The 24254-nt window shown below is 42.6% G+C and overlaps 1 protein-coding gene across 4 annotated transcripts in view; it reads left to right on the forward strand.

Annotated features, from left to right (window-relative positions):
• Positions 1-24254, forward strand: part of PTGIS (prostaglandin I2 synthase) — a 552295-nt gene that overhangs the window by 179407 nt on the left and 348634 nt on the right. For all 4 annotated transcript variants that reach the window (XM_069651268.1, XM_069651270.1, XM_069651269.1 and 1 more), the window contains one exon: positions 4243-4421. In XM_069651268.1, the coding sequence (XP_069507369.1) occupies positions 4243-4421 (179 nt within the window). The remainder of the gene's footprint in view (positions 1-4242; positions 4422-24254) is intronic.

Raw genomic sequence — 24254 nt, forward strand, 5'->3', positions numbered from 1 at the left:
ACTGAACATAGACCATAGTGCTGCCCTATAAGAAAATGGCAGGTATCTCACACAGAGCTCAAATTAAAGATTTTCACCTAACTTGTATAGCCACAATGCATTGGGTGGTGGCTCTGAACTGGAGGCGAACATCCAGGGATGACAACTAGGTGGACCTCTGGCACATGTGTCTTGTTAACTGAAATGGCCTAATCTACTCGATGGAAATAAGAGGAAATAAGAGGTACCAATCACAGGCCTGGGACCCTTCTCTGAAGCTTTCCATTCGTTATCTGATAAGGACACATTTCATGAGGGCTCTGCTATGATTGTTCTGTGTTCTGCTGCTAGGATTCCTGGCAGTGACCTCTCCCAGCCCAAACCTTTCTAGACTGAAAACTGTGTATTTAAAGCAATCCGAAATTACATTGTAAACATGTATTCATGGGCATAAGTATATCACTATTTTTGGCATGTTAAATGCATAAGCATTCGAATATTGGGCGGATGTAAGAACTCATTTTTTCCTTCTTCAGTATAATCTGTTGTAAATTGTTATTTTGAATGGAAATATTCTCTTTAGACAGCGTTTCATTTTGCAATACTACTTCAGTATGCTCCTAGGAACATTTTGCATGTGTAGGAAAAGTTTAGGTTTTGATTACTAGTAGTGCACATTTTCTTTCCTTTCCACAACCAAGAAGTGTGAATCCAGGCAATTAGAGTAGAACCCTGCATTCTATGCGTGTCCTTTGTTCATCTCACAGCTTGCAGCTCTCTAACCAATCAGCAAGCATGAAATGGAGACTTTAACCACTTGTGCATGCTGCATTTCAAAGGTCTCTTTGTTATGTGTGCACTGTTCAAGGAGCCATGGACAAGCTGTGTTACTGGAAGCCCAGGTGTTGCTTTGCCACAAGCTCTAATAGCATTAGAGCCTTAACCACGGGGCCCCGGTGTGTTCTAGGAGGCTTCAACCCTCATTAGACGCCCTTACCTTGAGATCATTGGCCACTTACCTGGGCAGCTGTTACCTACCTCACAATGGAATCCTCCCTTGTGGGTTCTAACACTTGGTTAGAATAAAAGAAAGCAAGTGCATCTTGTTTTCCTTTCATATCCTAGCAGAGGTGTGCCAAAAGTAATTGAATAATGTTATGCTGTGATATCCCAATGCTTTCAGGATATTGTGCCTTTTTGTGGGTAAATGCACCTCATCCATCTCTCACTAGTGTATGTTTGGAGGGGTAGGGGGTAGGGGTGGTCCTAGGCCTGTGTCAAGCACAAAGGACGAGAGGTAATTGGTGGGATATGTAATGGTAATTGGTGGGATACTGCCATGACACCACCACTGCCCACCAGATACAAAAAAAATATTACAGTTGACAAACTATTACCTCATCTCCTCCCATCACTTAATTTGCTGCTAAGCAACGCCGACCCAAACCTTCCTAGTAGAGACCTTTAACAACACTATGACCAATGCCTTGGATATCACTGCGCCAGCCAAACTTTGCAAAAGTAAACAGAAGGCTCATCTCAACGTCTGGTTCACACCACATTTTAGAGAGCTAAGACTTCAGAAAAGAAAACTACAATCCATCTGGCGTCACTCCCCAACAGAGGAAAACAAATGACAGTTAACCCAACTGGCCAACAAATACAAAAAAGAAATATTCTGCACCAAAAAAGATTAATTTGATGAAAGAATCTCTAAAGCTAGCTCCAACACCAACGAGCTCTTTGTGATACTCCGGGAACTAGAATCCCCAATAACACCTCTAGACAATGTACCAAAAGACAAACAATGGTGCACTAGCATCCAGAATGCACTAGATAGCAAAATAACATCCCGCCAAATATAAATTGCCAATAAAAAAAGCCTCACTGCCTCCTATTGAGCCACTGGTGTCCACTCCCATTGATGTCCCCACCATGCCAGCACCCTTCAGTTTCACCAAAATTTCCATTCTGGAAACAGAAAAAATTATCCTATCCCTAAAGCCATCTAATCCCAGTGTGAAAACTGCCCTCCCCAAATAGTCAAAGATGCAGCGAAAGACCTAGTGCCATTTATCTCAAAACTTATCAATGCCTCCTTCTAAACTAACACTGTCCCAAAAAATCTAAAAGTGTCTTGGGTCCTACTCAAGAAACAGACCCTTGACTCATCCATCCCCACTAACTACAGGCCCATCACTACGGTACCCTTCCTCCTTAAAAATAATTGACAGAGTAGCATACCTGCAAATTCAGGACTACCCCGAAGCCAACCACCTACTAGGATCCTGCCAATCCGGATTCAGACCCCAACATGGTACCGAAACGGTGTTAATCTGCCTAAAGACCCAAATAGACGAGCTTAGGGACAAAGGCAAATCCGCCATGCTACTCCTCCTCGACCTGTCGGCGGGCGACCTTCGACTTAGTGGACCATGCAGTCTCATGCAAACACTTAGTGTCGGCAGCCCACTTCTCGAGTGACGCAATAGTCTGGGTCCAGTCCCTTTTAGCTAACAGAACAATGAGAGTCTTCTCCCCCTCGCCTCGGGTGACCCGATTGAAACTACCTGTGGCGTCCCACAAGTATCTTGTGTCTCGCACACTATGTATAATATATTTACCAAGCCCCTATTTGATAAATTGGACAGACTGGGTGCACTAACTATGCAGATGACTCCCAGATCCTCATTTTCCTTTTGGGCAATTTTGATAAGGATACAGACTTGGTAAATGAAATATACCTCCTCATTCAGGCATGGATGGCATCCCACGGCCTCTGCCTGAATGACGATAAAACAGAGATCCTGATCCTTGGCTCCAAAGCCAACCTACAAAAACAAAATCCCAACTATGCCTAATTCAACATAGATGGCAATATAATCAAAGTAGTAAACGAGGTAAAAACACTAGGTTTTTATCTCAACTCTACATTATCATTAAAAAACAGGTTAACTCCCTGGCTTCCTCTACTGCTTATACTGGAAAACTTATCAGGGACTGCCGACCCTATCTAACAGAAGTTAGTTGTATCACCCTCGATAATGCTCTAGTACTGTCAAAACTGGATTATTGCAATGCCCTATATCTAGGAGCCAACAAACACACCATTGACAAACTTCAAACGCTCCAAAATAACACCTTGAGAACTGCTCTAAACCTAACCAACAGAGAACATATCTCCAACTTCAGAAGAGACCACCACTGGCTAAGGATTAGCGACAGGATCTTACTTAAAACCATATCACTCACCTTCAACTGCCTCAATAATGCAGCTCCCCATACCTCATAGAGAGAATAATCAGAAAAACCTTGTCTCGCCCATCCAGAACAGCTAACTCTCACTGTCTAGAGATACCTAGATTCAAATTAACCAAATCAGGAGGAGGCAGCTTCCCAGTGAAAGCTGCACAACACTGGAATGCATTACCCCTGAGCCTCAGATCCGAGCAGTCCTATCTTAGCTTCAGACGCAACTCCTTAAACTGGCTGAGATCCAATGATACATGACCCTCGAACACCTGCATCATGCATATACCTATGCTCTTGTACCTGTCCTACCTGAATCCATGCAACCTACTGTATCCTCCAATGTAACCCAATTGTAGCCTTCTTGTCTGCACTGTATTTATACCATGCTGTAACTAAGTGTTAAGTATACTGATCTGCTGGGCCAGGTTACCTAAGGGTTTGGTGTGCATTACCAAATAAACAAACAAACAAACAAACATGTAAGGGGTTTGGAAGAGGAGACTCCATAATGGTGGCTTACAAAGGTGAGTGGGGTGTACAGTCAAAATCTGCATGTACACATTAAGTTTTTGAAACTCTCAGTAATTTAAGTAAATCAAGCTCTACTTTTCGTTTTGGTGGGAGGATATTCAGGTGCATTGAGCCCTGCTGGTGAAGAGATTTACCCTTGAATATCTTGAGTATTAATGGTCTGTAATGGGTACATTCAGGTTGCTTGACATCAGGTACATGGATGGTTAGTAACATAAAAGACCATGGAAAAGCAATGTAAGGTCTAGCGCTGGACGGACCTCTTTACGGGCCATTGAATCCTGAAATGTAGAATTGCCTATAATACCCTTCTACATCCCCACTACTGAAACACTCAACATGTCTCTCTCTCGACCAAACGATGGGAACGTGGTGCATTTGCTTTGTGGGAAGGTCCAATGGCTCATGTGCGATTTCCTCTATTCGATAGTACAGAAGTTGTGCACAGTATCGCTTCAATCTCTGTTTCTGTTTTCCTAGGTCCGGGCTGCAGGAAGATATGTGACTGTCTTGTTGGACCCTCACTCATATGATGCAGTTGTTTGGGAGTCAAGTAGTAATCTAGATTTCAATAAGTATGCAAAGACCCTAATGGAGAGGATGTTCCGTGTACAGCTGCCCAACTATGACCCCGCTGAAGAGAAGGTCATGATGAGAGTGTAAGTGTAAATAAGTCAAAATAAGCATGTATTATGGCATTCCCAGATTTTCTAATTATTTATCTCACTGGCTCATTTGCAACAAAGGGCTGCCACTAACATGAGTAAATGCAACCATGTGTGTTGACTAAATCAACTGGAGTACATGTTGACAATTATTGTGCTTATATTATAAAGTCTTATCATTTCTTTGTGTGTTGAAATGTTGAAAATTAAGATTTCATTCCGATTTTTGATTGATAATTGCATAAACTCGCTGTTTACAAAAAAGAGTATTGTTGAAGAATGTAGCAATCACCCCCACATAGGCGGGATACATGGCCGGTAACGGCCCACCAGCCCGAGCCTCAGCAGGTCTGAATGAAGAAAGGGCCCCTGTGAGCACTGTGGGCTATTAAAAGCCATGTGCTCACGCCCGAGAAGCGGGTGATAGCTATTCGCACCCCAGGGTTTGCCTGGTGGCTCTGTGCGTATTGTGCGAGCCCAATCTCCCATTAAAAACAAGATGGCCCGAGGCAGAAGGAGCTCTGGTCCAGGAGGTAAGTGGGTAGGTGGGGAGGGGAGTGGGCAAAGGGAGAGGGATGCCTTTGGAGGTGGGGGACATGTTACGGCACTGCCCACAATCAAGATGGCGCCGCCCGGGGAAGCTCCTTGGGTGGCTGAAAGAAGTGGGTGGTACACAGTGGGCGCTCGCTCCCTTTTCCAGCCACCTGATTGGCCGAGCGCCCTACCCCGGGAGCAGATGTATATGCAATGCATACTTAAAAGGAGCATTAATTTTATTGTTCTTGTGTCTCTATCAATGTTATTATTCATATGATGACAATGAGTTTAAGAGATATTCTTAGTGTTTGTAATGTAAGAAAAAAGACAAAGGTGGAGAGCTAGTGGTGTCCACAACATTGCAGCAGGATGGAAATAGGGCAAGTTCCATGGATTTGCCAGCCATTGTCTTCAGTCAATCTCTGTGAAACAGGAAGTCAGCTGTTCTGCAAAACCTCCAGCTGATGTATTTTAGTAAACTGTTAAGCAGTTTTTGTCTTGATTCCAGGATTACATTCTCCCATCAAGCTATAGAGGTTGCTGTAGCAAAACAAAAGTGGTGAAGGTTGTATGGTTTAGAATACGTCTTAACCTCATGACCTTTCTGGGAAATCCCCAGATCATCATTCTCCAGCCTTCTATGGCCTTTATAGATAGGGCAAAGATTACAAATAAATCAGGCTTCGTCCCACCTCAAAAGGGGCCATCAAGCACGAACTGCTTGGTCACATCCCTTCTACACAAGACCATAAGGGTATTCCCCAAAATACTGAAAAAAGCTGAATGCTGAATTACTGCGCATTCGGCTTGTGAATAAAAATCGAGGCCTATAATGCTGAACATTGGGAGCGAGGTTGCAGGGCTGTCTCCCGCTACCTTTGTTTGGCATTATGGGCTTCGAGGGTTGTGTGGGCCCCCCGCTTCCATGCTATTGGAAGCGGGGTACAAAAAAGAAAAAAGAGAAAAGGGACCCTTCGGCATCAGCTCCAACCCACGTTAGTGGGAGGCAACTGATGCTGCAGGGTTACAGGAGTGTCGGCAGCAGATTGCTGTGTGTGCCACCAGAAAAGGTAAGTGGGGCTGTTAGGGGAATGCTGGATAGCGTAAAGTGATCTGTGTGATCACTGCACAGCGAGATTTTGAGATTCAATCTTTTTGTATTCACAATTTCCTGATGTGCAGTGATCACATAGATCTGACCATAAGCAACTCCCAACATGTTTCGGCCTCATTAGGAGTCATCAGTAAAGTGTAGCTTGGCTCTCTGGGTGCAGCAGACCAGCAGACTCTGGATAGGTGCCTGTGCATGTATCAGTGTTCATGAAAAAGACCCTTTTGGGCAGCTTATAACCTTGTCCCCCCTGAACAAATCCTCACAAAACTTTGCAACAAAAAAAAGTATATGGCCCCCTCAGATTGATTCTGTGAAGTTTGGTGTGGTTTTGTCCACAGGGGGTGCAAAGTTATAGGGGGGTCCCACAAATTGTGGTTTTTCCCATAGACGCAATGGAAAAAACATTTTGCTCACGCCTACAGCCCAAACCGCTGTATTGATTTTTACCAAATTTGTGGCAGGAGTGGCGGTTTGGTCTCGAAAGCGTGCTTTTGTAAATTTGGTGTAAATCCGTCCAGTAGTTTTCTTTGTAAATAAAATGTGGTGATATATGTTACGCTCACCTGGTATCCACAGGGACGCCACCCAGCCGGGTTACTCGCTGGTATGCTTCTCAGCTTTGCCCTGATGTGGTCTGTGGGGAAGGTTCTGCCTGAAAATACAGGAGGACTGTGTTCAAGACTGACCGACTGGGGTAAGTATCCTCCCTCCACCCCGTATGATTTCAGTCCCTCTGGAGCCCTCTCCTCACCTTGTGGTAGAATTAGGCGTGCTCTCCGTCCTGCCTTCTTTGCAGGGGCGTGTTGTCTTTCATGGACGAGTACGGTCCAGTTACTTACTTCACTGACGCCGGCCCGTTTGATATTTTTCAGGTAGGTCTAATTACTGTTCTTTAGTTTTGTTGCTATTCTGCATGCCTTTCTTTGTTTAAAATGTCTCTTTTTTCTCCCTTAGGTATGCAGAGCCTCAGCACGGCGAACTGGCTTGGTTGAGCCCCGCTGGTAAATGATGGCGCATTAAGAGCTCTATGATGCGGTAAGTAAGCGCTATGCGCAGCGCGGCATAGTCTTGCCTTTGCTAACCTGTGTTTTCCTTCCTTGTAGGTTACGGTGTTCTTCCACGTGAGTGGAATGTCCGGAGTGGTGCCAGCCGAGAGGCGACCAGCCAGGTAAGCCTTTTGAGCAGTTCGTAATTTGTAAATGTCTCTACTGCTTTCTATAATGTTGCCTCTATCTTCCTCTTTCAGATCGTTCTGTCCGGGAGGCGTGCAGATTCGAGGAAGCTGTTCTCAGTAGCTGCGAGTGTTTAAAGATGAAGACTGCAGGTAAGATGCTGCTGCTAATGATGTTCCTTTTGTCTCCTTGAAGGTTCTGCTTCTCCGAGGTTCGAGGGAATAGCTGGACACGGTGAGCGTCACGTTGCAAGCTGCAAAGTAACGCGAAACCTGTTTTCTTGCTCGGTGTGGTTTAAATAGCTCCAACAAAATAGTCCAGGTAAAGTAGTCCCTAGGCTACCACACCCAAAACACTAGACCGAATAGCTTGGTTCTTAGGAACCAAGCTATGTGGATGCCTCCATGTTGGCTGACAATACAATAAAGTAGTTCCCAAGCACATTGTTTTTCATGGTGTATGAGCCTGGCACCATAGGTGCCAGGACTGGCCCCATGACGACTTTTGAAGAGGATGCCAGGGTCTAGAGGCCTGAGTCCTGACTCCACCTGGCCAATGGGTTTGCCAGAGGGGGTTTTGGGCGAGGGTTGTGACATACATGGGTTCGGTCCGCTGACTCACTTGCCTGTTCATTCTGAGGACAGGCCTCCAATTGGCCCAGAGGGCGGCGTGAGGTCCGCGGACATTGGACGCACCCAATGATTAGATGGTGAAAAGGCTGAGGTGCGTTATATTTTCTGAAATGTCTGTAATGTTGTATCCACGGACAGTCGCAGCTGACCACAGACAGTCGAAAAAAACGGTATTATATGTTAAGCAGGATAGTTTAAAAGCGTTAATTGTATACAATTTTACAAATACATTTACTTTGTTAGACCCTCATAAACAGTACATTCTAAGTACTATGTTTGGTACAACATTAGTGTATGGCACACTGCTGTTGTATTGGAATTAAACAATCATTTGGTCATTGGGAAAAAAAAAATCCATACTGGATTAAATAAATGATTACAATGATGTGAGCGTAAGTGTGGTAGTATGTTTGTTTGAAGTGTAAGTAGATTAATGGAATGCTTAAAATAGTTAGATACCTGTTGGCATTTTCTAACTACATTAGAGTTTAGAAGATGTTTTGTTGTATAAGATTCGTGATGGCGTATTTGGAGTGTTTTGCAATGGAGTGTATATTTTAAGTAGTTAGATACCGGTTGGCATATTCTAACTATATTGAGTTTTAAAAGTACTATTTCAGTATTATGGTTGTAGTTAGATACGTCTTGGGGTATTCTTACTGTTAATTGTGCTACATTTTAGGTACTAAATATGGGTTGAAGGATTATTAAGTATGCATTTGTTAGATTGGCTGCTAAGCTATGTTTTGGAGTAACAGAGTTGCTGTTACATTCAAAGCAACCACTTCTTTCTTTGACATATTCTGTATAGTACCCTTGAGTGGTTGTGGCACCAGTGTGGTATATTATACCTACTGTTGTGAAGGTTTTCTTTCGAAGCGATACTTGGCTGTGTGTGAAGGCTGTAAGTTTATAGTTATTTTTGGGACCATCCACATTTTTTCTTAGAATCATTAGTATGACATATTGGCTATGTGAGTTCATATGTATGGTTGAACGCTTGTCTGAATTGCAGAAAGGGTGTAATATTCCATGACCTGCGTTCTGCAGAAGTTGGTGAAATGCAATGGATTCAGAATTTTGTATGGATACATATACAATTTGTTCATTTGTGTTGTGCTCTTGTGAAACATGGTTGCAGAGAGTGCTTGTATGTGTCCACGTGTATGGAATTTTGAAGATTTGACTTATAAGGATGTTTTTGGTTTCCTGTACTCGTAAGTACGTACATTAGGAATTCTTGTGGATCTTCCTGTGTGTTTATGGTAAATGTTACCATTCCTGCACAGTAGTCCAATTCTTGCCTTATACCTGAGACACTATAAGTGTTGTGAGGATTATTTGTGGAATTTCTATGAAGGACAAGCATTTACAAACACAACTGGCCTGAGCCGTTTAAGTAAATGGTGTGAACAATTGATAGCAAATAAAAAAAGAAGGTTGATTGTTACATTAGCATATCAATTTACTCCAGTTGTGTTGCTGAATTTAAATGGATCACTGTTTTTTTGCTCTGTTTGTGGATCACTTGATGGGTCTGCAGATTTTTCTGAAGAAGAGACATGTTTGTCTTTGTTTTGTGATGGATGTGCAGTTGATTTTTTACTAGACAGTTTTGTGGTTGTTTTGTTTGATGCAGGAGTTGGTTGTGGTTTCTTTAGCGGTATTGTTGGGAGATCGGTTATAGATTATGTTTGTATTAGTTCTCATACATCATCGCACCTCTTCCCCTGTCCAGGCCCTCCAGGTTGTTGTGGTGGTGGTGGCCCATGGAAGGAGTGCTGGCAACAAGTTAAGTCATTGCTGCAAATAAAGGTGGTCTGCAAAGCAGGTGTCACTGCAGATGCTATCTCCTGGATAGCCAGATTGAGAATAAGGACAAGTAATGGGTGGGTCCCTTCTGAGGAACCGTTGGCGGACAGTCGTGCTCTCTGCAGAAAACCGAGTTGCAAAAAGGCCTTGAAAAGTTGTAAAAAGTTGCCAGATGAACCAAGTATGGCTCGGGGAGCTGTGGAATGGTAAAGTTTCATCTTCAAACACCCTGGAGTGGTGGTTTTAAAATGTCCACAGACGCTGTTCGCAGACAGTACGTCACGCCGCATCGGTGCCATCACATGATGACATCCGGAGATGTCTGTGGAACTGAGGGCCTTCCGCAAAAACCCATTGGGCGAGAATTATAGGGAAAATGCTTGTGGGTGTCCATATGTCCACGGACTAATTAAAAGAGCATTATTGCGAAACCGGACATGTCCGGACATCACGCCAATACAGGGGTACCACCATTTTGAGTGTGAACACCCCAGACAGTCGTGGTGTCCATGTACTCATAATGGGGCTTTTAAGCACAAAAAACAGAAATATCACACAATGATATACAACACATTTATAGTATTAAACAAATACATGTATTCATGAAAGGGATGGGGTATCAGAATGACAAACATGAATAGGAGAATTATGCACTTCTGTACAATAATGATGAGGGGAGGAAGGGGTGAGATTTCATCAAAGCTTCTAAATAAAATGTTCAGAATTTGATGGGGATGATTGCTGGGGACAAGGGGGACAGGTGCAAGAAGGACAGTGATAGGGAACATGTTTAATGACATGATGTTTCACATATTGTAAAAGGTCTTTACTTAGATCATCCAATTTTGTAGACAAGTTTATGATTTGATTATGTACACTTGTGATTCTTGCGATTGTGTATAATTAAACTGTGGCATAGTTTCTTCATGAAAACTATGTACTGTAAGAAAAACAATAAATATTATTTTAGTAAGGTCTGTACAAATTACATTATTTGTTTACATTAAAATATGTATTGTGTACCATTAGAGATGTTATCGTCACTGATTTCTTCTTTTTTTTTTTTTTTATTTTTTTTATTTTACTTAGTTTAATAATAAACTTTTTGAAAAACTATTTCTTAATCATTTCCCCATTCTATTAAGGAAGTTCAAGGATTGCAGTTCTCATATCAGGCCTACAATCTTATACATCGAGCATGTCGATAAAGTTTATCACCGAGCAAGTTAGAAATACGGAGCTCCCACTCAGTATTCTGAACCACCAATCCTCCATGTTGCCCTTTGTTGGTGCATATTTGCTCAGATGTATCGATCTAATTGAATTCAGTTTAGTGCAACCAATCACCAAATGTTTTATGGTTTCGGTTTCCTTTAGACAAAATCTGCACCAGTTGTCACAGATCGTTGGGGCTTTCCGTCTTAGTAAAACCTCTTTTGTTCGTAGCGCATTCATTCGCAGATGAAGAAAGCGGTCACAGTGATGTCTAGAAGGAAACTGAGTAAGATATCTCGGCATCTTATTTATCTTGTTGATGGTTGGTCCCAATTTTGGCGCCGATGCCATTTTCTCCAGACGCTCGATGTTTTGTGCCCAAGCCCATTCTTTTAGCTTTTTCTTTGCGAGTTGAGGACATTTTACCAGCATTTCCTTGCTTATATTGGCTGCTCGCATGATGTCGTGAATTCTTGTGGCCCAGATGTTTAGGATCGACTTTGAAGGGCACACATCGTCGATTGCTAAGATTTCGTAGGCGGGTTCTTTCTCTATTATTGTCATCTTCCTCAGTAGAGCAATCGATTTCCAAATAACTGTTGTGTGTAGAGCATCCAAGGCAAGTTCATGCCTTATTATTGATGTTGAGAAGCATTTCGGTAGCTTTAAGACACGTCGCCAGAAATATCCTTCCAGTTTTGCCCAGATGTTGTGATCGAGATTCCAACCGGCTTCGGTTCCATAGGTGACACACGGGATTACTTTTTGCAAGTAGAATAGCCGAATTGGGGTCAGGGAAAATTTACCGAAAAGGTTATGAATTCTGGTTCCTTGGATGGCCAAGGTATTCATACAACATAGTAGATTTCTTGACCAGCTCTTCTCACATATCGAGGAGGATATCATTATACCTAGGTATCTGAATTCGTTTACTTCCTCAAGACTCGTATTTCCAATTTGCCACTTGAAACATTTTTTTTTCTTTGTTCCTTTCAGCGCTCCGATCTTCATAATTTTTGTTTTTGACGTATTTATCTTCAAATGGTTTGTATTCATGTATTGGTATAATTTATGTAATAGACGTTGTAGGCCGATCGGCGTGGTGTCTATTAGGATTATGTCGTCTGCGTATATTAAGCAGTTTAGGTGGGATCCATTCAGTTTCGGTGGAAAGCAACGCACCTCTTTCAATGCTGATGGAATATCCGCGATGAATAGTTTAAACAAGCATGCTGCAATAGGGCATCCCTGTTTTACACCTCTCTGGGTCTTCATTTTGTCCGATAGAATCCCGGCTTCATTTAGCCTTATCTGGATGGTCGTGGCTGTATGCAATGCAATGATGGGGAACAGAATCTCCTCTGGACAATTCCAGTTGATTAATTTGGCCCACAAGGTTTCCCGATCTATGCAGTCGAAGGCTTGATGAAGATCAATGAATGCTATAAACAACTGTGTTTTTTTTTCCATAGCATTCAACTTCAGTAGGTTTAACAGGGTCAGGTTGTTTTCGGTTCCGACGCCTTTCGTAAAACCCGTTTGTCTGGGATCAATGATTCCTCTCGTGTTAGCCCACTTCGTTAGTTTTTTTTGCAGGAAGTTCGCAAATACTTTGCCGATGGTGTCCAGTAAGGCGATAGGGCGATAGTTTGCCGGAACAGCTCGATCGCCTTTCTTAAATATAGGGACTATAATTGCAGATGTCCACGATGCCGGTATCTCTCTAAGTTTTTTGATGTTGGCAAATAGAGTTTCGATCATTTTTGCCCATTCCAATTTGTGTTGTTGAGCATAACGTTGGAAATGCCGTCTGGCCCAGCGGCTCGTGAGTTGTTCAGTTTTTCAATGGCAAATAGGATGTCCTCCCTGGTTTCGGTGCAGTCCCAGTTTACAGACCTTAGGTTTCTTTGTTTGATATCAATTTCATTATCTCCTGAGAAAACCTTAAGAAAATGTTTATTCCACTCCGCCTCCGTGACCATGTTTGCCATTTTCGTCTCTTGGTCGGCTGTACAGTTGTTTAGAGTGTGCCATATGTCTCTGCATTTGTGTGATCTTATTAAGGTCAGCATGAGTTCGCCTCTTTCTTGGTCGCGTTGGAATTTAAATGCCTTAGACCAATTACGGTATGTTTGGGACCTTTTTTTTATTAGGATGGCGCTGTTAATGCCACCTTGCGCTTTCAGCTTGCGTATATCACTCTTTAGGCGCTTTTTTTCTTCGTTTACTCTTGTGCTCCATTCATGGATATGTTTTTTCTCTGAATTTTTCTTCCACAAGGTCGGTAAACTTTTCAGCGGTAAGAGTGATACATAATCCACGTTACACAGAGACAGACGGTCTGCTTCGTCCAGTTTCGCCGTTAGACTGGATATCTGAGCAGTAGATATTCGTAGCCTGTTTTTTCCGTTATTTACTTCCAGAGCTTGAGTCACTGTTGACTTATTTGTTCCTGAATGTATCCTCAGATGTAATACTAACGGGTTATGGTCACTGGTTTTTGTGGGTGTTATATTCAATTCATGAAGTGAGTTCCAGGCATGTTTTGAGACCCATATATAGTCCAAAACCTTTGCAGTGCCCAAATTCTGCCACGTAATTTTAGGGGGCCTGTCGCCGTCAATTTGACCGTTGACCATATCACAATCATACGCCTCCATGATATTATCCCAGAGGATCCTTCTCTCCTGATCTGAGGGGCTGTTGGCACGGTCATTAGATATTCGCACACCCTTCTCAGAAATCCAGGACAAGTTCATGTCACCACATATTAGTAGTATGATATTGTTCTTGTGCATGTGCTTGTCCAACAGATTTGTTACCGTGCCTATAAATCGTTTGGCGGTGATCATCGCCGGATTCCAGTATACATTTAATACGAGGAGTTGTTGTGGATTGTTCCCATCGTGACTTTTTTGTTGCATCAGCGTACATTGCACAAACAGATTTGGGTTTTCACTTCTAAGCACCTTCCAATCACATCCGATTTTCATCATGGTTATCAGGCCGGAGAAGGGGCGTCCATGAGAATTTTTTCCTGCAGGATTCAGCATTGTGGCATAGCCTTCTTTCACGAGAGGACATCTTAACCATGTTTCCTGTAGACAAATTATGAGATTATCATTCAGCTCAATCGGAAAACTTTCATAGAGATGACGGAAGCCTCTCGTGTTCCAGGAGATCAGGGAAGTCAATTTCATCTCTTTGTCGGAGACTAGCTATTTTGTGCCTGCCCCATATTTGTTGATTTTCCCAGAGTGGGGCGTAGGCGGTTCGGGTCTTAGTTGTTTTCTTAGTACTCTCCTCCGGTGATCTTGAGAGGACACTTTATGTCCGAGGCTGTTTAACGGATTCATTGAATTAATTGGTCTATGACTTGCCAAGTCGGACGATACTTCCCTAGTCTCAAAGCCAAACTGCAGAATTTCATCCTTTGCTGCCAGAATTGTATTGCGTACTGCTTTGGAAGATATGTGAAGGTATACTTTGTCAGCGTATTTCTCAGACACATATTCGATAATAGCAATGTCATTAGACGTCACAGTTCTCAGAGCCGGTACCGAGTGTAAGAGGCGCATAACATTCCTTCTGTTCAAGTTCACATCAGGATCATCTTTGTGGATGTTCGTGATTGCAATTCGTGGGTTTCTATCAACCGTTGATTCATGGATTCTAGGCCTGGTCTTCACCGCCTGATGTAATCTTTGTCCGGCTGTACATTTGGGATTTAGATTTCTCATGTTAATGGGGCTGCCACCTACGCCTTGTGTTAACGAGTCCACGTCTGACAAATCGCCTCTGGGCATTTTTTGGTTTTTACAGTCCAATTTAGCCTGATGCACAGAGGCCTTCGAGAGCGATTTGGAGTTTAATATCCAAGGGTTTCCCGCCCTTTTTCCCTTGGATGTGTAGGATTCATTTTGGTTAGAATTGAGGGATTCATTTAATTCCAAGCTGCTCGTCGAAATAATTGAGGCGTTTGGGTTGTTTGTCTCGCAGTCATCTTCTATTGAATACGTTGATAAATTGCAGAGGTCAATAGACGAGGTTTGGGCTGGGCTTTCAACTTCTTCCGTTTCCACTCTCTGGCGTTTTTTGGGGTTTCCCTTTTCAGCTGTAGGTTCACCGACAACTTTACTCTTACTTGCGGTCTCTTTAGACGGCATTGGTGCATTACTTTTTTGAGTTCTTAAAAAGAAATTCGGTTTGGCCGGAGACGTCAGATTGCGTATAAATTTTCTAGATTTGTTAGTTTGGTTGCGAGGTTCACAATGTTTTTTCTTTTCTTTCCGTTTCTTCGGGGTGTTGTCAGTGGCCAGCAGCTTTTTAGGTTTCTCAGCGTTTTCTTTCTCCAATGTTGGATTTTTTCCTATTCCCTTAAAATTTTTTGCTGCTCCAAAGAAAATCCCGAAAGATGAGTTTGGTCGGGTTTGAGTGGCACATTTGATGGAGTCTTGGGACTTGGGTTCACACTCCTCTAGTCCTTGCTTAAGGTTAGAAGACATGGAAGGTGGCTCCACAGGCTCTACTATTGTTGCCACATCGTTGGACACGGCTGGCTCTTTCGGCGTTAATTCCATTGAGTCGGAATTAGGGGTTTCAGTGGTTTCTTTTGCTTTAGGAGTCGGTGTTATAGGCTCCATTGAACGCATCGATCTCATTAGTGTGATTGATTGCTTTAGGCAGGCAGCAATTGATGTTATCAAGTCGTTCTTTTCCTGATTTCCTTTTGCCATACCTTCATTTACTTGCTTTTGGATCTCTGACAGCACTGTTTTATCAGATTCAAGGTTGTCTTGCAACTGTGCAATTTGTTGTTCTTGTTTGACTAATTTTTCAATGATGTGGGACAGTAGCCCTCCATTTGATTGCAGTGCCTCATGTAAGCTTTCGTATAATTTGGTGAAGGGTAATAAAGCAACCGATGATGCAGCTAACACATTATTATGAATTTGAAGAGCGGCGGCAGCCGACAGATTTGATTTGTAGGCTGCTGCCGCATCACCCTCAGTGTTACCATCAAACGGGATCATTGGGTCCTTTTGCTTCTTAGGCCCCGTTTATCCAAGTCCGGTCCTTTTGTTACTCGTAGGTTTGAAGTTTAACGGGGTTCTCGGGGTGGAACAGGTGGATACAATCTTCGTCAATGAGTTTTGGTTGTTACTGGAGACGCTGTCCCCCCCTAGATTCTCTAGCCGAGAGAGACTGTTTCTCTGATGGCTTGAGACTTCATCAGCATTTCTCTGCACCTCTCTTGATACGTGATGGAACATTTGCGGAGGGGAGACCATTGCGGCATTATAGGGGCCGACTGGGCGAAGCTTTCTAATGTAGATGTCAAGGGGCTCCATTCCAGTTCTTGAGGGGCCTATAGACAGGCGTTCTTTCATTGTATCAAAGTCAGCTTTCAGGCGTTCCGCAAGTCTAGCTTCACGTCCTGCTAGATCTAACACCTGAGTTGAGTTTATGCTGCATGCAGGGGAGTATGCATGTGAGTTTTGCAACTCGGCAGTAGCACGTCTCTCTTTCCGAATTGCTTTGGCTTTATTTAGATTAATCGCGATCTCAGCGCTTGATCTTGGAAATGCTTTCGGATCTTTGTTCGAAAGTGGATCTAATCTCACTTCCATGTCGTCAGAGGGTTCGAGGCTCGATTCTACCTCCAGTGTTTGATGTTTACAAGTGTTGGCAAGGTTCGTTAGTTCGAATATTTCAGCATTAGTAGAGACCAACACCATTTCTTTCTCGTGTTCAATGAGTTCGAGGTCCGTCACATCGCACTCATGCAGCGGTCTTCCCATTATTCCTTCATTCGCATGGTGAGAGTCATTCGTGACAGGGACGGAGGCAATTCTCTTCAATTTGGTATGATCGTTGGTTCTAATGGATGCACAGACTTCGTCAATCGAAGTGTCCTCCTGGCCGACCACAGGGACAGAAGGTACTGCCACGGACAAGTCCGTCGCTGACTGTGTATATGACGCAATCAACTGAGGGGTTTCACCCACTTCCAGATCTAGTGGTGACACTAAGGGATCACTCAATAGTTCAGGCGCTAGATCAGGAGTTAAAGACTGACGCCGTGATGTAACGGCACAGGGATTACAGGAGGGACTATGGATGCAGCAGGCATCAAGGATTCAAGTGACGAGTGTGGGCTTGATGAACTTGTGGAGTGGGCAAAGCCTGAGCCTAGGCTGAGGAGTGCTTTGCCCACCATGCGGGGCCCACTCAGCCTCTGCTGCTCCCAGTCATGACTCCCCAAGGAGCCATCTGACAGACCCTCCATAGGCACACAGTCTCTCTGAAAGGAGGACACAGTCAATGGATTCTGTTCCCGAGTCACCGCCACATCCATTGGCTCGGGCTCAGCTGGATAGGCGGACAGGGAGCCCTCCGCTCTGAGGGAGTCCAACTTGCCATTGGATTGTAATGTTTGTCTGGACATGGCACGAGTCAGGGGCCCCAATTCAGCCATAGAGGCGGGTTTCTTACCTTCTCTCCGGCGGGTCTTCACCTCAGCGGCGTACGGCCGCGGACTGCTGCAGACTGAACTCAGCCCGAACTCCGCGCGCGCTCCGCGCTCCGGGCGAGTTTTTAAAGGGAGTAGGGCTTCTTTTTCTTAAAGAAGAAGTGATCCAAATACACTGGATCTCCGAAACGATGGATGTAGCAGCAGCTCCTCACAGCAACCAACAGGACCAGCGACTGCCGCAGACTGAACTCAGCCCGAACTCCGCCTCTTTCATTAAAATGTTCAGAATTTACTGAGGATTTTTGTGTGCAGTAACGGTGTAGATGGTGCATCGATGCAGATCTCCTTTCCTGGAGGTCCAGTCACAGGCCCGATGCAAGACAATGGGCAACAGGTCTTCTTTTGGGAAATTCTCCTCTAACCACTCAAATGTGTTTGACATTGATGTGAAAAAAAGTGCTTCTGTCTTATAACACATGTTTATATAATGAAAGCTAATAATAGAGAAATGAATACAATGCACTTACTATTTAGTGATCATTTGTTCTCCAATAAGCAACTGCTGTTTGTCAATCTATATGCAGAGGTCTACTAAGGAGATTATATTAAGTGTTCAGTTATGGTTTCTGATTGGTGCATTCCGTTGTAATGTGTGCTAAATGAAAAAGTAATTTGTATTTTTTGAAGTAAGTGTTTGTACAAAAAGATATATTTGCGTGTCATAAACATTAGTAATGATTTCATGTACATGTGTTTGTTGGTTGATGGGTACAACTTTTCTGGGTCCCCCCTATGATTCTGAGCTTTGTGAATGCCGCCTGACGTCCGCGAACTACCACACTGTCTGCGGATTCCATATCTGCCACATTGGGGGTGAATATAATATAAGGAACTTGTAGCAGATTAAGGATGCACTAGCAAAAACCTATGAAATACACTAAAAAATCTTTGTTAAAGGAACGTTATGGTTACAGGTAAAACTGAAAAAGCCTTGAAATTCACCAGTAATGGTACGCTAAGCAACCGTAACTCGCGCCACGCCCATGCACTGCTAAGATTAACACCAAGATGGCATCACAAATGTCATTGATGACATCACCGATAGCATCACATAATTTTGATAAAAAGTCTCTAAAAGGGGTTGTGTTTATAATGTTAGTAACAAGATGTCAAGGGTGATCGGGAGACCTATCATGAGCTACTTAGTGTATTAAAGAATGTACCCATCTGAACAAAACATGATATTGGAGTGTTGTTGTTAATACAGGAACCTAATCATGCATACACTTTGGCAATGTCTGCAGCATGCACTATAGAAGTACAATATTTTTAATCTGGTAATTTGGATAGAAAAAATAATGAATGGTACTTTATGAGAGCTTTGAGTAATGATGAACATGGAATGAATAGCTAACAGCTAATAATTCAAGACTTAATACATATTTCTGTTATTGTAAACAATACATATGAAGTAACCAAACCACCAAATAATGACGGTGACATTAGACTTTATAATAAAGTACAGAAATGAATTGTGTGTTAGAGGCTTGGTTATTTTCCCATGTATTTGCACCATGAACTGAGGCCAAATGCTAAGCAAAGTGCCTTTAGAACATACAAGGTTCTTGTCTGCATATCTACCACCTTTTGATTTTTAAAATTATCTCTATCATTGAACTAAACCACATGGCCTATATATATCAATGAACAAAAAGAAGTGGCCCAGACAAGTGATGTCATCAGTGATGTCATCAATGACATTTGTGATGTCATCTTTGATGTCCTGGGAGTTTGTCTTAGTAGTGCACGGAGGTGGCGTGAGTTATGGTTGCTTACCGTACGATAACTGGCAAATTTGTCGGGTTTTTCGCTTTTACTTGTAAACAATAACGTCCCTTTAGCAAAGTTTTTTCACTGAATTTCATAGGTTTTTGATAGTGCAACTTACCCATAACGTTGCTTAAAAAACGTTTTTTTAGTGAATATGTATATATAAATATATACGACAAGCAACACTTTTTTTGACAGAGTGCCCAACTATTAGTTCGCATCAAGAAATCCAAGGATATTCACATGCCAAAGTGGATACATTTGCTCACGCAGAAGCATTGGTGTATGACAATGACACTCCACAAAGCCATGTGCTGGCAAAAACCACTCATGCACCTCAGCACCACTCCACAAAGATTTAATCTCTTAATGCAGGGATTTTCAAAATAGAACCATGAAAAGATTGCCCTACTTAATGAAAAATTAGGTGAAAAGATCTTTATATTTGAGATGGTTTGTTGAACACGCCTTTTAGCAGGCCATTTTTTATAACTTAGCGCTGACCCAAGGATCGAACGTGTGGTGCCCTGTGTCGTCTGGCTTTCAAGGCGTGGCCCCTGAGCTATCCTCCCGAGACATGCGTGCTCTTGCGTTATTTCTTTCATAGTTTGACATTTCTTGTTTAAAACATACGTGCCACATGAGAAGGAACATAAAGACTGATATGAAGACCTCATTTGTGTGCCACATGCCTGAAACACCAGCTGCTAGAATGGCTTCCAGGCATTCTCAAAAAAACATGTTTCACCTACTGATGAATCTCCAGGGGCTGGATCACATACCTTGCATCTGTGCTGTGCAATTTGTGCACTAGTGCTGAGTTAAGCAGTGCAGATACTTGCACTTGCCTAGAAGGGCAACATTTTGCTTTTTCACTAGTTAGACAAATCACACGTATTTGTTGCACTTGTAGTTCAATGGACATGCCAAGGGCAAAGTTGTCCGTCAGCAAAGCACAAATGCCTGTTGCTGTTGCATTTTATGTAATCCACCCCCATGAGTCTACACTTACCCAGGACAGATATAGAATTCATGGATTATTTGCGCCGAAAAAAACGGGATTTGTGTGCCATTCTGCCCGCAAATCCCCATTTGTTAAACAGGGATTTGCGGGCAGAATGGCACACAAATCCCGTTTTTTTCGGCGCAAATAATCCATGAATCAGGTTTAGGATTTGTGCTATGGCTCCATATTTCACTAGACACTTAACAAAAATAGCAGATAGGAATAAGGCATACATAACAATAACACTGCTATTTGAAAGAGAGCACAACAAGATGTGTGTAATTAAGCACAATCTATTTTTAGGCACTATGATAAAACAACACGTTTGCTTGTATTTATCGTATCCCAGACTCCCTTTCTTTCCCACTGGACAACACTTTCGCTTACCATTTGACTCTCCGCTGCAAAATCCTGACTTGCACATTCCTGCGAGTTTACAGTTTCCCCATAACTACCTCTCAATTAGTCCACTTCGCCTATAATGTCCAATACAAGAATCCACTTTCATTGGCCCTCCTGCTGTGCAATTAATGTCCTCTCTTATGGTTGGCCACTACTTACACACTACACTGATGACCACCCTTGCACATGTGAAGGCTCCTGTCACAGCAGGTGACAATATCTCCTGTGCTGGCTATCTGGAAAGCCCCACTTTGGTGTTTGGCGTGTGGACATTTTCTGGTTTATGGATGGGAATCTAACTGTGACCTCCAAGCAAGAGAAACTAAGTCACCATGCAGTGAAAGGTTAGTGGGTATTAGTTTAACGTTAGCCTGAACTGGTCAATATTCCTGGCCATAGGATTTGCATAAGGATGCTAGAAAAACCTAGATTGATGGGCCACTCACTTTTAACATTCCTGGATTTCTGACTGAAAGGAAGACTTTGCCTTTACCATATGAGGCTGAAGGATTGATAGCTTGTCATAGAAGGGGCCTTGTCTGGAACCTGAAGACCCTCAAAAGAGACCTGGCAGCCTGCTTTGCCACTGGATATGTTACCAGAGTTGGAGAAGTTAACTTCCCAACTCATCCCTGGGAATAAGAGGGTAGAAACTCTGACACAATTTCATAGACACAAGTTCCAACACTTATGGCTATGGGAGCCTTAGGGTGCAGAATTATCCAGGACCAATCAGAAGGACTACACCAGTGCTTATACGTGCAGTGCAGTAGCTAGAAGAATCCTTTTTGATTGCCCCAACTCTGGTGAACCAGCAAATATTGACAGATATTGACAAAGGACCAACTTGAAGTCCCTGAGCCTGCCCAGAAAAGGTGAGATTTTGTCAGGGCCTGAAAACAAATTTGCTCTAGACAGCGCTTTTTCATTGTGAGGCGAGGTTCTGGCTGAGAGCTATCTAAATGGGTAACCAAATATGTGGGGTTCTTGTCAGCTACAGCTTGTGCATAGTGACCTAACTGGCAACCAGAGGCACGCTGTCCCCATACCTTCATTTTGTGCTTCAACTTCTCTTTTAAACTGCAGCGTCCAGATACACCTATCTAACCTTGTGGAGCCCTCATCTTGCACGAACTTGGGATCCTTTTAGTTGGTGAAATGTTTTTTCTTTAAACATGATTGAATCTGCAGTTAAGGTTTTCGACTGGAACAAGCTTGTCATTGCATCCAATCACGGTGCTCATGGGTCAGACTCGTTTGGTCTAGACTCCAGTCTGGTGAATCAGGACAAGACTTCATAATTTCACCTTTCCACTTGTTACCAATACTCCCCATAAAATGACATGCACGTTTTTGGCAAACATTTTAAATGTTTGTTCTATGTTTCAGTTTGGGGGATTTTCTCCACTTTGTATAAAGTACAGAATTAAATTGGAAAGAGTTTTAGAGTGTTTCGATGAAACACATTTGCATTAATATTTTTGCTTGGTTTGGACTTCAGCTTGCTTGTATCTTTTACTGTGAATGCAGCATTCGTGCCTTGTATTAGTATGTCGTGGGCTTGGCCAACGTTATCAAAGGTTAGCACAACTTAGTTCAAATACTAAAATTGCCTGTTAAAGTACCGTGAACATCATTAATTTTAAATCTCACCATATGAAAGCGATCGGAATCGGGAGCTACAACCGCATGTACAGGAATATTGGGAATACGGGGGTTTCTGTTCATAGATGGGGCATGGTTGTGATGGGGCCTGCAAGCAAGAGCGGAATTCCTTTCTCGCCTGCCCTTTCTATGGCTGATTTTCATAGCCCAACTTATTTGCAATAATTATAGTTGTACAGTGTTTCCAAATATACGTATAGACACTACAATGTGGCTGAAGATTCTATAAAAAATGTAAAAAGAAGAAATGAACAAAACGATATAAATATTGAGGCAATCAAGTGTATAACATACAAAACGGATCTTTCGTGAAACTGTGTCTGTGGTAGCATTGAAGACATGCTAGCATGAAGAAAATAAAATCCTGTTTATATCAACGTGTTAAAGTTAGAACAAATGAGAGGCATAGTGGTTTGAGGTTTTCCAAACATTATGTATACAGCTGCCAAAAACAATATCACGTGGAAGCGACGGAAACTAGAATACAGCTCTATTGTTCACAAGCTCAAAACTGGGGATTCCAGAAGGTCTCAAAGATACTGCAAACAAAAAATAGGTCACTAAGTTGATATGCAAGATTACATTTACCAAGCAAAGGGCGCAAACAATAGATGACCAAAATAAATACATTGCACACACTTTACATGTATGCACCATTTTTCCCGAGTAATGAATGTTAGATTTCCTGTACTACATGTATTCAGCTCAAAACCATCACACATGTGCATTTCATCACAAAGAAATGATCAGAATCATAAGTCCAAATCATTAGAACTGTAAAATTGTTAAATACAATTGAAAAAAGATCAAATACAAACATAAACCATGAAAAGGATGTGTTCATGGGTTCAGAACTGAGAGTAACCTCGCAACCTTTATCAAATAGTTATTATTTTACATTCAATGAAAACTTAAAGAGTTGAAGACTTCCACAATGTAGCGTCACTAGTATATTAGAATTATAATACAGTACTCGACAGCCCCTACACCACAGAAGCCATGCTTGATGGATACATTTGATAATTCTGCAGAAATTATCCAATTTTTCTGTTCATCTGCAGAACACCAATGCCTCTGAGGTAGTGTGAATGCCTGCAGATCTTAACAGTGGCTTTAAATACAATGCACACAATGCCCTAAAGTTGGGGCAAAAAAAGAGGAAATGCACAACCATTCTTCGTCCATGTTAGAAAGAGGCCAAATACGAGAGCCATCAGTATCCCAGCACTTAGTAAAATAAGTGAACATAAGGTTCCCCATCTTAGAGTCCTTATAAAGGGCACGGGCAAACGTGGGGATGACACAGTCAATATATTCCTCAAAACCTAAATCTTGTTTAACCATAAGATAGTCTAGGCCTGGTTTTAAACCACGACAGGGTTCCTCCATTTTCAATCTAGAGTGTGCTACAAACAACTCTTTCACCCGGGTATGCACAGCGTTAGTGATACTTTTGGGGTGCTGCCATAATTCCTGCTCATTCATAAGATACAAAGACATTTGATAAACGAACCCCATGGTAAGCCCATGCCCCTTTCATAGTTAATCAAGTGAATCAATTATTCATGGAATTTAATTAAGTCAGGGGTATGCCATAGGCAGTACATAACTAGTCATCATAGATACCACGTTCCCTGGCAGACAGAAATCAGTTTGCATCAACGGTAACAGCATCCCGGTTTCCGCCCATGTAAAAAAAACATGTGTCTATTTGGACGCTGAACTCAACATGCAAAATCATGTCAAAGCAATTGCCTCCTCAGCGGCCTATTCCACCAAACTAATACACCTCTCCAGAAGATTCCTTACCCCCATCAACTGCCTCACCCGAGCCAGAGCCATCAGAGGCAGCAAACTGGACTATTGCAACGCCATCTTAACAGGGAACCAAAAACATCAAGAAACTGCAACTGCTTCAAAATAATGCTCTTAGAGCTGTTTAGGGTATGAAACGCTCCGATCACATC

Source organism: Ambystoma mexicanum, chromosome 3p (genome assembly GCF_040938575.1).
Source record: "Ambystoma mexicanum isolate Mex_15411 chromosome 3p, UKY_AmexF1_1, whole genome shotgun sequence".
Classification (NCBI taxonomy): Eukaryota; Metazoa; Chordata; class Amphibia; order Caudata; family Ambystomatidae; genus Ambystoma; species Ambystoma mexicanum.